At 68.2% G+C, this 12,199-nt stretch overlaps 1 protein-coding gene across 2 annotated transcripts in view; it reads right to left on the reverse strand.

Moving 5' to 3' along the window:
* The window catches only part of RXRA (retinoid X receptor alpha), a 79,793-nt gene that overhangs the window by 10,353 nt on the left and 57,241 nt on the right, over positions 1 to 12,199 (reverse strand). For both annotated transcript variants that reach the window (XM_090274988.1, XM_090274987.1), the window contains exons 2-4: positions 9,222 to 9,484; positions 3,863 to 4,013; positions 3,308 to 3,487 (exon numbers count right to left, since the gene is read on the reverse strand). In XM_090274988.1, the coding sequence (XP_090131114.1) occupies positions 3,308 to 3,487; positions 3,863 to 4,013; positions 9,222 to 9,484 (594 nt within the window). The remainder of the gene's footprint in view (positions 1 to 3,307; positions 3,488 to 3,862; positions 4,014 to 9,221; positions 9,485 to 12,199) is intronic.

The following is a 12,199-nucleotide window of genomic DNA, read 5'->3' on the forward strand; positions in this document are numbered from 1 at the left end:
ACCCCCAGCCTGGAGCCTGCCTCCCGTCAGACCAGGAGGCCCCAGACCCTGCAACACAAACTGCAGCTGACAGGCCTGGGCTCAGCCTGGGGACGGGCTGGCTGGCTGACATGTCCCACCCAGGCCTCGCGCCGCGCCCCCCGCCCCCCGCCCCCGCGGAATGCTGCACAACGAGTCCCTGGTGGCGGCTGTGCCTGAGGCCCTGCCCTTGCCCAGCAGTGACGCTGTCAGTCTGCGGCACCTCTGCCGGCCCGAGGAGGTGGTGTCTTGTCGGCCCCCGCCAGGGCCCCGTGGGCTCCCCTGTGGTCGGCCAATCCAGCGCCAGCCCCAAGCTGTCCCCCCCCAACCCACTGGGCTATTTGCCTGCATGCGAGCCTCAATTTCCCCACCTGCAAAGGCGTGTGACCCCCTGCCTCGCCGGGGCATCACGGGCATCGAGACCACCCGCACAGGGTCCTGCCCGGCGCTGACCCTGGGAGCCTCCAGCTCACACATGCATGCTACTGGCCAAGGGCGCACCGTGTGGGCATGCCTGGCCTGCTCCCTGGGGCTGCCACGTTGCCCCCACTCATGGCCGACAGAGCCACCACCGCCAGGGAGTCCTTGCCAGAGCAGCAGAGGAAAGGAGCCGCATCTCCTGGCGACAGTGCCAAGCGCCCAGCTATAGGCTGTTGGACAGGTGTGGGGGCAGGAACGTGTGCCTCCCCACCCCTCTGGGCCACCGGTCCTGGGAGACCCGGGAGCTCCCTGCAGCAGCAACGTGGAGGTGGCACGGGGGCCACGAGTCGTGCCTCCTGAGGTCAGCTGTGGACTGTGCTCCCCGAGCTGCAGGGAACATGACAAGCCACCACCTTGCTGGGGAGCTGCGTGCCAGGGACAGAGCCCACGGGGCCCTCAGGGCCGCACCGAACAACCTGCATGGCCGGCGAGGCCAGTCCCAGGCCGCAGCGTGAGGGAGCTCTCCCGCACGTCCGTGACGCAAACCCAGGCGCAGGCAAAGGGCTGTGGGTCTGGGCAGCGGGATCAGGCATTTACCCGACGGCCCGTCAACCATGTTTCGAGGGCCCACGCTGCTTCCGAAAACGTGCCCAGAGCGCCAGCCTGGTCCATCCGGCCTGCGGGCGGAGGCCCGAGACGCCCCCGAGCCCCCATGTCTCCGTGCCCCCGCAGCATCGCGGTGAGACAGTGTGCAGATGGAGCGGGTGCCCCATGCAGCCTCATGCTCAGAGGGCACTGCCCACAGCAGCTTGTGACAAGTCAAGTCACCGGCAGGCATCCGGGGAGGGTCAGACAGGGGACAGGTCTCCCCAGCCCTGACCACAGCCCCCTGCGATGAAATGGGGCGTCGCCTACTCTCCCCGAGGCCTTGAAGGGCCAGGAAGCTAGAGTCTAATGACACCCAGGTTCTCAGGTGAGCAGGCTGAGGGGACCTTCGGAAGGGGTCAGTGTCGGCTGGACAAGCGCGGGACCCGGGGAGGGCCATCCTCTGGGATGCAGGGTGGCTTCTATCCCGGCAGCGGACCACGTCACTGACGTTCTCAGCCTCTGCACATGCTCCTCTCTCGTGGGCAAGCGTCTGCCTGACACCTTCCTGTTCTTCAGGCATCAGCCCGGCCACCTCCCACCTGTCCACGCCTTGCCTGGTGCCTGAGACTGGGGCAGGTGCCTCTCTGGGCCCCCACGGGGCCCTGCACCCCTGCGTCACACCAGGGTCCTGCCTGGCTATGCGATGCTCATGTTCAATGTGGGGACAGGTGCCCACAGCTCACTGCAGTACGCCCAGCACCAGCGCGGCTTCCCGCGTGGGGCCGGCACCGGAGTGCTGAGCTTTTAGGGAGCCTGCAGTCCAAGCCTGCTCTGGGCTGCTGTGTGGGAGCCCCGCGCCTCGAGCAGCGTGGCTAGGGGCCCGCTCTCCCCCGGCACACTGGCGCCCGGCCCTCTGGCCAGGCTCCAACTGGATGCACTGCCCACCACCTGCCTGCGCCCTGCCCAAGATTCCATCCTTCAGGAACAATACTGGGTTCGCCACCTCCGGAAAGTCCTCCCTGACTACACGGGGCACCCAGGGGAATGGGGCCGGGCACACAGTTCCTCGGTGGCCTCAAGAAATGAGCTCAGCACTGGAAGCCCAAGGCCCAGGGTCAGCCCTACATGTGGCTTGGATGAGCCTGGGACGCCCTGGGCCTCAGTTTCCCCACCTGCACGCGGAAGGGTGAGCCAAACACGTAAGAAACTTGCACCCCGATCAGGAAGGCTGCTGGGCAGACACTCTGCATGGCCCAGGCCAGCCGCCCAGCTCAGCCCCTCAGCGGCCCTCTGGGGGTGCTCAGACCCGCGGCCCCTCGCCAGGAGTGGGGACCACTGTAGGGGATGGGCTGCCGCCAGGCCGCCACCCACACCACCGTGGACCACGCGGCCCTGCCAAGGTTTCAGTTTCTGAACAAGAACAACTGGGGCTGAGGAGGCGTGAACAAAAACAAACAAGAATGAAATTGGGTAAAAACTGCAGCCACCGCTAGAGGGCAGTCAGGAGCCGGTGGGGCGGCGACCACGCACGCCAGCCCTGCGAGGGCCACGGGAGCCGCCACGCAGAAGGGCGCAGACCCAGCTCTGGCTGCGCCGCCTGACGCTGCCAGTGACCTCGAGAGAGAAGCCTGTGTGCTGCCTGCCCCCACCCCGCCCGACAAACGCCAATAAAATGGGCTCACAGACCCAAGGCCAAGAGGCCCGCAGCTGGGGTCCCATTGCCCCCAGGGCCTCGCTGCTGGGGGTCACGCCCCAGGTTTGCAGGAGGAGCAGAGTGCAGCTCTACCGGGCGTCCAGCAGGCGTGGGACGTCAGGGGCCTCCAGAGCTCCCTGCCCCCCGTCACCGTGGTCTCCACTGAGGCCCCCTCGACTGTCCCCTCACTGGACCACAGGAACACGGCCAAGGGCCCAGGAGCACCTGCTGGCCCAGGCTCCCACCACGCCAGGCTTGGTCCATTCCTGCCCACCCTGCCCCCACCTTCAGCCCCGGCCCTCGCTGTCCTTGTCTCTGCCTGACTCCCTGGGACCATGAACAGGGTTTGAGCAGCCCCTGCCCCCCATGGGCCTGGATGCCACCCACGGGCAGGACGGAAGCTGTGTCTTTTGCAATCCCAGAGCCCGGCACACATCAGATGCCCAGGGAAGACCTGGCTGATGAGATCCACAGCCCACAGTGCAGCAGCAGAGAGTGAGCACCCCGTCCCCAGAGGTATGCAAGGAGACGCCCGGCCCCAGGATGCCGCGAAGCCTGCGAGCGGGGAGCAGGGCCCGCGGAGCCTACCTTCCCGCTTCATGCCCATGGCCAGGCACTTCTGGTAGCGGCAGTACTGGCAGCGGTTGCGCTGCCGCTTGTCGATGAGGCAGTCCTTGTTGTCCCGGCAGGTGTAGGTCAGGTCCTTGCGCACCGTGCGCTTGAAGAAGCCCTTGCAGCCCTCACAGCTGTACACGCCGTAGTGCTTGCCTGTGGGGGGCGGGCGGCGGGGGCGGGGGGCGCTGAGCACCCGCGCCCCGGCCTCAGGGCTCCCGCGGTGCCTGCCCCGTCTGTGCCTGAGCTGGGGGCCGCACAGGGGACGGCCGTCCTCCCCGGGGCTGTCGGGGTTCAGAGGCTGACGGGAGGGGCCCTTTGCCCACACTCAGCTGGGAGAAGGGCACAGCCTGTATCGCCGCCCCCTTTGCCAACGTCACCAGCAACAGCCGTCTCCTCGCCGCAGCCCCCCGACCGCCCTGCCCACGGTGGAACCCCCACGTGGAAACGCGGCAGGTCCGAGCGACAGGCCTGCAGCTCCAAGCACCCGCCCCCCGCCCCCCGGGAGGGCCCCGCGGCGCCGCGGCCTACCTGAGGAGCGGTCCCCGCAGATGGCACAGATGTGCTTGGTGAAGGACGCCATGTTCCCTGAGGGGTGGGCCGGGACTTTGAGGACACCATTGATGCCCAGCGGGGGCTTGATGTCCTCGGTGCTGCTGACGGGGTTCATCGGTGAGCTGAGCTGAGGAGGGAGCGGTGGCTCAGCCCAGGCAGGTGCTCGAACCCAGGGGCGCATGCCGGCACCCCGCCCCCAACAGCCCTAGGCCACGCCCCCGCTCCACAGAGAAAGAAACTGAGGCTCAGAGGGGCCCCGACCCCCAGGCCACAGCTGGGGATGCCGTCTGGATGCCGCCCCCAGTATGCTGGGCCACCCGGGCAGAGGCCCACGGCCAACCCTGGCTTCAGAAGGGGACCCCACAAAGCCGCCTGCCCCTCACCCACCTGAAGAAGAGCCACCTTCTCTTACTGGGTGCCCCCTCAACGGGACAGTGGGGGCTCCATGGCCCTCCCAGTGAGCCAGGTGCGTTGGGGATCCCCGACACACAGAGGGACACAGAGGCGTGGTCACAACGAGGAGGGGGAACAGCCGGGTCCACCTGGAGGCCACACTGCCTGGGCCTCAGGGGGGCAGGGGGGCCTCTAATCACGTGTCTCCAGAAGAGCGGGACGAAGACACCCCTTGGGACTCTGCTGACAGGGACACCATCGCCTCTCCACACACCCCTCCACCCGCACGGCTGCCTGACGCCACGCCAGAGGCAGCGTGGGAAACTCACCGGTCACCTTGGCAACAGCCGCCAGGGGCCGCGATGACACAGCGGTTTTGGTTCCGCTGCGCCCGCCCCGGCTCTCCCATCGGCACCAAGGGCCAGCGGTGCTTCCCGCTGCACCCCGCGAGCCAGCCTGGCTCCCCCACTTCTGCAAACCCCTGCAAGCCCCTGCTGAAGGCGGAAACCGGGCCGTGCAGCTGTCCTGGGTGGGCGGCAGCAGCTGGTGCCCCCTGGTAGCCCCGGGCCCCCCCGCCCCCCCGCACGCAGGAACCTCAGCCTTCCTTCCCCACGGCCCCCAGCCCCCATCCCCCTTTCTCACGGGGCGGGAAGAGCTCGGTGCTCAGGGCACACATGCAGAAGCCGCCCCGCCGGGTTTCACAGGCCTCCGCCTGGAGCCATCCCGCCCGCCCCCCCAGCCGCTCCGGCCCCTCCCACACCCAGGTGGGCTGGGTGGCACTGTGAGGACGCTTAACCCTCCCCCACCAGCACAGGACGCGGGGGAGCGGCAGGGAGGCCAGGCCAGCTCCGGCCGCTGGCACTGTCAGGGTGCAGGCGCCCCGTCCCAGGGCCCCCGCTACAGAGCAGGGCAGCCCTGTGCAACTGCAGGAGGCAGCAGTGTGTCCCCAGGGACAGAGGGGACAGAACGGTCATAGCTGAGAGGAGTCGTGGACGGTGTGCCAGCACCCCAGTGTCCTGGGCTGCGTTCCCCGGCCTCTAATGCTGCAGGAACCCCGCAAGAAATGCTCCCCCATTTCCCAGCTGTGGACACAGAGGCTCAGGGAGGGCCGGGGTGGCTGTGGGCACACGGCGCCCAGTGGCAGGGCAGGGTGCGAGCTGCGGCCTCAGTCAGCGGGTGGTGACCATGGAAGTGCTTGCTGCAGAGGGTAAACTGAGACCCCGAGAGTGCGGGCTTGCCTGGAGCCCCTCGGTTACCCGGCCAAACGCCTGCGCAGCTGGCCGCCAGGTGCAGACCTGGGAGGGAGGGGCGTAGCCTGTCCTCCGCATCTGCCTCCTGCACCCACTGTACGACTTGGGGGTCCTCATCCTGAGCCTGAGGCTCCTTGTGGGCAAAACCAGGCACCAGGAGGGCCTGGCCTGCGGCTGTGGTCAGGGGAGCTGAGCCGGCCCGCACGCCGGACTGACCGAACCCAGCCTAGAGCCCACGGGCCCCCTAGAGCAGAGGCCCCGACCCGGCCCAGGACAGTGAAAGGCGGGAGTCCCAGGCAAAGGGGCTGCCGAGCAAACCCCTGGAGGCGGAAGACCGCACCAGGCGCCAAGGGCAGGCTCCGAGGAGCCAGCTGTGGGGGCCAGTGAGCCCCTGTGAGAGGAGGCCTCCCCCAAGGTGGGACCTGCCAACCACCCCGTGTGGCCGTATCAGCCTGGCGCCCCACGGACAGAAGCATGAGCGCCTCCTTTCTGCAGTTGCCCCGACCATGCTGGCAGGAAGGGGGCCTTCTGCCCTGTCTCCCAGCCCCCCATGTGCAGGCCCTTCGGACTGGGGCTTGTTCTAGGTAAACTGAGGCAGGGCCGCCGCACAGAGGAAGGCTGGCTGGGTCCCGCCTGGGGCAGAGCAGCAGGCGGGACAGATGAACAGGAGACACGGTCAGCACCACGGCCACGCTGACTCCCAGGCCACTGCTGCCCTCCCAGCCCCCCTGCGCATGTGCGTGGTGGGTGCTGGCCCGGAGCTCCCTCTCTGCAGGCTCCAGGCCCCCCACTTTGCTGTTCGTCTCAACTGCCAGACAGTCCCCGTGTGCTGCCAGGGCAATGCTACTCGGGCCAGCCGGGCCCTGGGACCCTCTTCCCAGCTCCAAGGGGCCAGACCTCGTGCTGGGCTCGCAGCTCCCGGATGGAGCAGGGGCAGCGGCCCTGGGGCCTCGTGTGGCCGCGCCCCCCAGCGGGCTCTGCGGGGCACCCATCTCCTAGGAGACCCCGGGCACCACCAGCCCCGGCTGGAGCCTTAGGGCTGCACGGTGTGGCCAGGGTGGGGGCCCGGCCCGTTTCCCCTTTCATATCCTTGGCATCTTTCAGTTCCCGCTGGAGCCTGTGGGACTCACTGAAATAGCCACGCTCCTCAGCAACACCCCACCAGGGCTCCTGCCCGGCTCCCCGGCCCTCTCCCCACATCCACCACGCCCTTCCTTCCCGAGCACATGGCAGGTCCCGCCGCCGGCCCTCGCTGGGGAGGCCCTCCCATACGGCAGAACCGGAGTGGGAGGCTCCAGCCCGCCATGCCCCAAGCACGGGCCCTTGGCCACCCTCTGCCCATCAAAGCGGGCCAGGCCCTACGAGGTGCACGCGGCCACGTGTGGGCACCAGGTAACCGAGGCCTCACGGCCATGGTGCCCACAACAAGGAGCAGGCAGGGCCAGCCACCCCGCTGGGCCTGGGCAGGTCCTGCACCAGAGAGGCTCTGCTGGTCTGGACACTACGGTGCCCACATGTGCCGAGCGCTGTGGGCAAGCTCCAGGATGTGGTGGAGACGATCCCTGGGCCCTGCACCGATGAGGCCCCGGACCAGGGGAGAGGCCTGGGGCAGCCCCAGTGTTTGGGGTGTGGTCTGGCTCTGCCCAGACCCTCACACTCCCACTGGCCTTCAAGGCAGCAGCCAGTGGCTAGACTCCGGCCGGCGGCGCTCAGCAGAGCACCAGGCCCTCCTGACAACAGCTGGCTCAGCGAATGACTTCGAGGTTGTGGTTTTGCAGTTGGGTGGGGTGGGGTGGGGACACGCCCTCCCTGAACTCCCACGTGCCCATGAGAACGGGGAACCCCAGGTTTCCAGGACAAACTGCTGAAGCCGGGAAGCCAAACTCAGCTCCCACGGAAGAAGCTATGGGGGCGGGTGAGGCAGGGGTGTGGGGGCCAGGCCAGCAGGCAGAGGGGGAGCCCAGAGCCCAGAGCATGGCAAAACCAAGGGCAGCCCCTACAGGTGGACAGACAGCCCAACGGCTGAGCAGCTGTGCACATCTGGGCACACGGGACATGCCCTGTCCCTCCCCACTCCAGACCCAAGCCAGCCCAGATCCCCTTGCTCACTGAAGGGGCCTGAGCCCTGCCCTTGCCAGCAGCCTGGAGCCAGCGAGCGTCGGGGCCGGGATCCTGGCCGTGTGCAGTGAGCAACAGAGAGCTGAGCGGAGACGGCCCTGAACCCCCACCCCGGCCGCTAGGTGGGTTAACAGGGCCAGGGCACCGGGCACCCGGGTCTGAGGGCATCCCTACCACCCTGGGGACCAGCCCCCACTGCACAGGAGCCCGCGAGGCACCCAGCGCAGGCAGCCGGTCTGCGACCTGCAAGAAGCTCATGGGCCGAGAGACCCAGCAGGCACCCACCTCTGTCGGGTCCCCAGGCTTCACCTGCCCCTCGCGCTGCGTGCTCCCTGCAGCCAGCAAGAGAGGAGGTGGGGCAGCCATACTAAAAATAGCGCAGCCAGCCCGGGAGGGCAGCCGAGCCTCCTTCATTCCAACACCCTGGGCCGGCTGCCTGCTTCTGGAAGGCCAGGGGATGAGTGGGGGCACAGGGGCCCATGCTGGCGCCCGACGCCCCAGCCCTCTGCACCCACCCGCCAGGCGGGGGGTTGGGGGGGCTAACAGGGTCGCCCTGGAAGAGCCAGTGAGATTCTCCCCCCGGGCCCAGGCTGGAGAGGCCCAGCGGGTGGGCAGCAGGCTGGCTCCAGACCCTGTGGTGCCAGGAGGCGGGAGGAGTCCACAGGGCACATGCCAGCACCCCTGGGCAGGGGGCCACACTCTGCACCCGCCCCTGGTGGGCAGGCCCAGCAGGCCCCATGGCCGTGGGGCACTGAACTCCACGGTGAGACTGTAATCTACCACGGGCCAGAGAGCTGAACCGGACTCAACGTGAAGCAGGGAGGGAACTGCCTGCTTTAGGAGGGAGAGCAGGACCCTGAGAGGGCAGGTCTCCTGCCACCCAGTGAGAAATCGGCCAGGAGCCGGGAGTCAGGAGGGGAGACGCCTAGTGGGGCCCGTGCCCCTCACAGCCCAGGAACTCGGGGTGGCTCTGTGAGGCTTGTCCATGGGAAGGTGGACCAGGCCTCCACGGTCCCCAGAGCAGGGCTAAGCCAGGCCCTGCAAGGCACCAGCCACATCCTGATCCAGACTGTCCCCAAGAAGCTACGCGAGACCAGCAAGCCCGGTGGTGAGCAGAGGCCACCTTGGGACCCGAGGCCTGGCACCCCCAGCAGGGACGCGTCTGCACCAAGCCTGCACTGAGCCCGGGCCCAGGAAGGGGCAAGCGAGGGGACGAAGCTGCCCACTGAGAGGACACAGGGCCCCAGAGAGGTGGCTTTCAGGCCAGGGACGTGGCATCCCTACACCACAGTTCTGAGTCACGGGGCAGGGAGTCCCCAGAGGGGAGGGGACCACGCTGGAGTGGAGGAGCAGCTTCTCAGAAACTTGGCTGGCCCCCTTCAGGCCGTGGGTGTGAGTCAGCTAGACCCCGGCTCAAACCCTGGCCACGACCACCTCTCGAGGCTCTGCTTCCAGAGACAAGGGGCAGAGGTGACAGTGCCTGCCTTCCGGGGTCCCCAGGACCACACAGGCAACCTGTAGGGAAAGCGCAAGCCCCGCCCCCAGCCCCGCCCCCGGCCCCGCCCCACACTTACCTGGGGGCTGCTGGTGCCGAAGCCCAGGGTGGGTGTGGTGGGCACAGACATGGAGTGGGGGCCCATGGGGGAGCTGATGACTGAGAAGGGCGGGCCCATCCCGTTGATGGGGGAGCTGAGGGTGCTGATGGGCGAGTGCAGCTGCCCCGGGGAGCCGAGCGAGGAGCCGATGCCGGGCCCCAGGGAGGGGTGCAGCGAGGGGGCGGCCATGGAGCCGCGCCCCGTGGGGGAGTTGAGGGACGAGTTCACCTGGGTGGAGAAGTCTGCAAGACAAGAACACACAGGGGGGCGGTCAGGTCTCCACACGGAGGACCGGCCAGCTGTAGCCCCGCCCCCCGCCCCGGGCCAGAAACCTCAGGAGGCCACAGGCGCCCATCCTGGGGGCTCACTGACTAAAGTTCCCCCTCACACACACAGGCCAGGCGGCAGTGCTGCCCAAGCGACCCAACCTGGCTCCAGTGTTAGGGCTCGAGCCGGGCAAGGAGGCCAGACGGGTGCTCCTCCAACGCTCTACTGCCCAGGTCAAGCCGCCCAGAGAGCCCGGTGGCCGGGCGTGCCGGCCCCTCTGCCCCTGCACTCGGCGGTGGGGGACGGGACAAAGCGTAGGTACGGGAACATCAATAAAGGCTGACGTTTCCAGAGAAGAACCGAGTCCCCGTTCCCGGTGCAGACGACGGAATGCTGGAGTGAGGAGGGAGGCGGGGGCCCTGCTGTCACCCCAGTACACGGCTGGGGGACTGGGGACCAGTGCTCTTACACCTGTCCTGGCAGGGCGCGACCAGTCCCAGGGGATAGGGCATTTCCTGCTCCCAAGTCCACGGCCTTAACCGTCTGGCCACGCTGTCTGGAGCCCAGCAGCCCTGGCCATGACACCAGACCCCGGGACCCTCTGACTCCTGGGCCCAGGAGCGGGACACACCTCCTGCCTGTCCAGGCCTGGAGGCTTGCAGCGGGGCAGGGAGCTCCCAGCTGTGTGCCAGGCCCGGAGTCAGGCAGCCCGCAGAGGCTGTGGGGAGGGGCCGGGGCCTCATACACACAGGCCTTTCATGTCAGAGATTGCAAAGCCCCCACGAGTGAGCCAGCAGTCCCCCAACTCCTGGGGCTCAGCAAGCAGAGCGCCCCCCCCCCCCCCAGTGGACAGGTGCTCAGGTGGCGAACCCGCAGCCTGTGGGCCGAGGCAAGAGCTGGTAGGGCGCCGGGCAAGCCGCGTCCCCCATGGGCCTCAGCCTTCCCATCCGCCAAGGGTCTCTCGGGACCCCCAGCCCGCCGGCAGCAACCACACCTGCTTCTGAGCAGCCGAGTGGGGCCACGGGCACAGTGGGGTGGCCTCTGCCCAGGCACACTCGCCAGGTCAGGACACACACCCTGGCTGCACCCCTCAACGGCCCCAGATTGCCACAAACTCCCCAGACCTCGGGGCAGCCGTGTCTGCGTGCAGCCTGAGCCCCGGGCCCAGAGCGTGCTGTCTGGCCACCGCTGGGCCCCTGTGCATACCGAGGCGCAGGGACACACGTGGTCACACTTCCGGACACCGCCACTGCCACCGCCCAGCAGGCCTGCCTCCAGCCAAAGCCCAAGCCCTCATCTAGAGCCCTGCCAACGTACGCACGGAGGTGCCAAGACCCTCGCGGCGGGGTGGCCCCACAGGGTCACGAGAGGCTCTGCCACCCCGGCCACACTCTTCCAAGAGCATCTCCCAGAGTCCATCCCTAGCCCCTCGGGGCTGTAATGGGGCCTGCCCACCACTGTCCCCCGCCTGACTTCGCCAGCAAACAAGCCTCACCAGACCCTCTGAAACCCTCGCCGTGCATGGAGCTGGGAACAAACCACTTCGATGAACCTGAAAACAAAAGCCAAATCCCAGAACCCACAGCGGCAGCGCTCTCTGCAGAGACGGGACGCGAAAACCAGCCCTGTTAGTCGTGGGACCCCCGCGACCACGTGTGGGCCGAGGGGGTCTCTGCTGGCTGATGAGGGCAGACAGGCAGGAGATGGTGCCCAGGACGCTGCCGCGGGAGGCTGTGCGGCAGCTGCCTGTCCTTGCTCTCATGGACAGACAGGGGAACTAAGGCAGCAGGTAGGCACACGCCCCCACGTCTGCAGCTGCCCCTCGGCTGGGCAACCAGGGCTGTGTCCCAGGCCACCTCGCCTGGCCTGCAGCCCCCGAGCCAACATCAGCCCTGCCAGCCTCGGCTGCCCATCCGCGGACGCGGGCAGGGCTGACCACCTCCCCTTGCGCAGCTCCAGAAGCACCCTGCTGACTTCAAGGTGCAAGAGGAGGAAGACAAGATGGCCTTTGCAAGACCCCCTCTGCAGACAGCACCAGAGGCCAGGCTGGGAGGGGCAAAGGCAGCCGCTGGGGGCTTCCGGGAAGAGGCTGGATTGGCGGAGGGACAGGGTCCCAAGCCCAGGAGAGCATCTGTCCGGAAGCCTGAGGGCCTGGTGCCCCCAGGGAAGCTGCCCACCTTCTCCCCAGCCTCTGGCATCAGGTGGGCCAGGAGGAAGCAGTCAATTCTCACAGCTTCCCCACCTCTCTCCACCCTCGAGCGCAGGATGGAGGGCTGGGGGGGCGGGGGGGTTCCGGGGAGGGGCGTGCAGGCCTCTGAACTGGCGGGGAGGCTGCTGTCCTGCCACTGGGAGGGGCCTCTGCTGCTGGCCAGACACTGACAGGGAGTGTCCTGCCTGGGGACTTCCCAGAGACACAGCTGCAGGGGCTTCGTGGTCCCGCTGGGCAGGCAGGGCCTCTGGCCGGTTGTCTGTTTGCTGCTCCAGGGCAGGAAGGGGAGGGAGAAGCAGGAGAAAGCTTGGCCGGAAGGAAGGAGGGAAGGAGGCAGGGAAGGAGGGGACTGCCAGCTGCCAGGCTGCGCCCCGAAGCTCTCCCAGCTCCCCAAGGCACCGTCCACACCCAGCCCAAGTCTGAACCATGAGGAGGGGGAGCCAATGAGAGGGAGGGGACACTGGGCAGGAGAGACAGGCTC

This window comes from Furipterus horrens, unplaced genomic scaffold, assembly GCF_987537825.1.
Source record: "Furipterus horrens unplaced genomic scaffold, mFurHor1.1.pri manual_scaffold_4, whole genome shotgun sequence".
NCBI classification, from domain to species: domain Eukaryota; kingdom Metazoa; phylum Chordata; class Mammalia; order Chiroptera; family Furipteridae; genus Furipterus; species Furipterus horrens.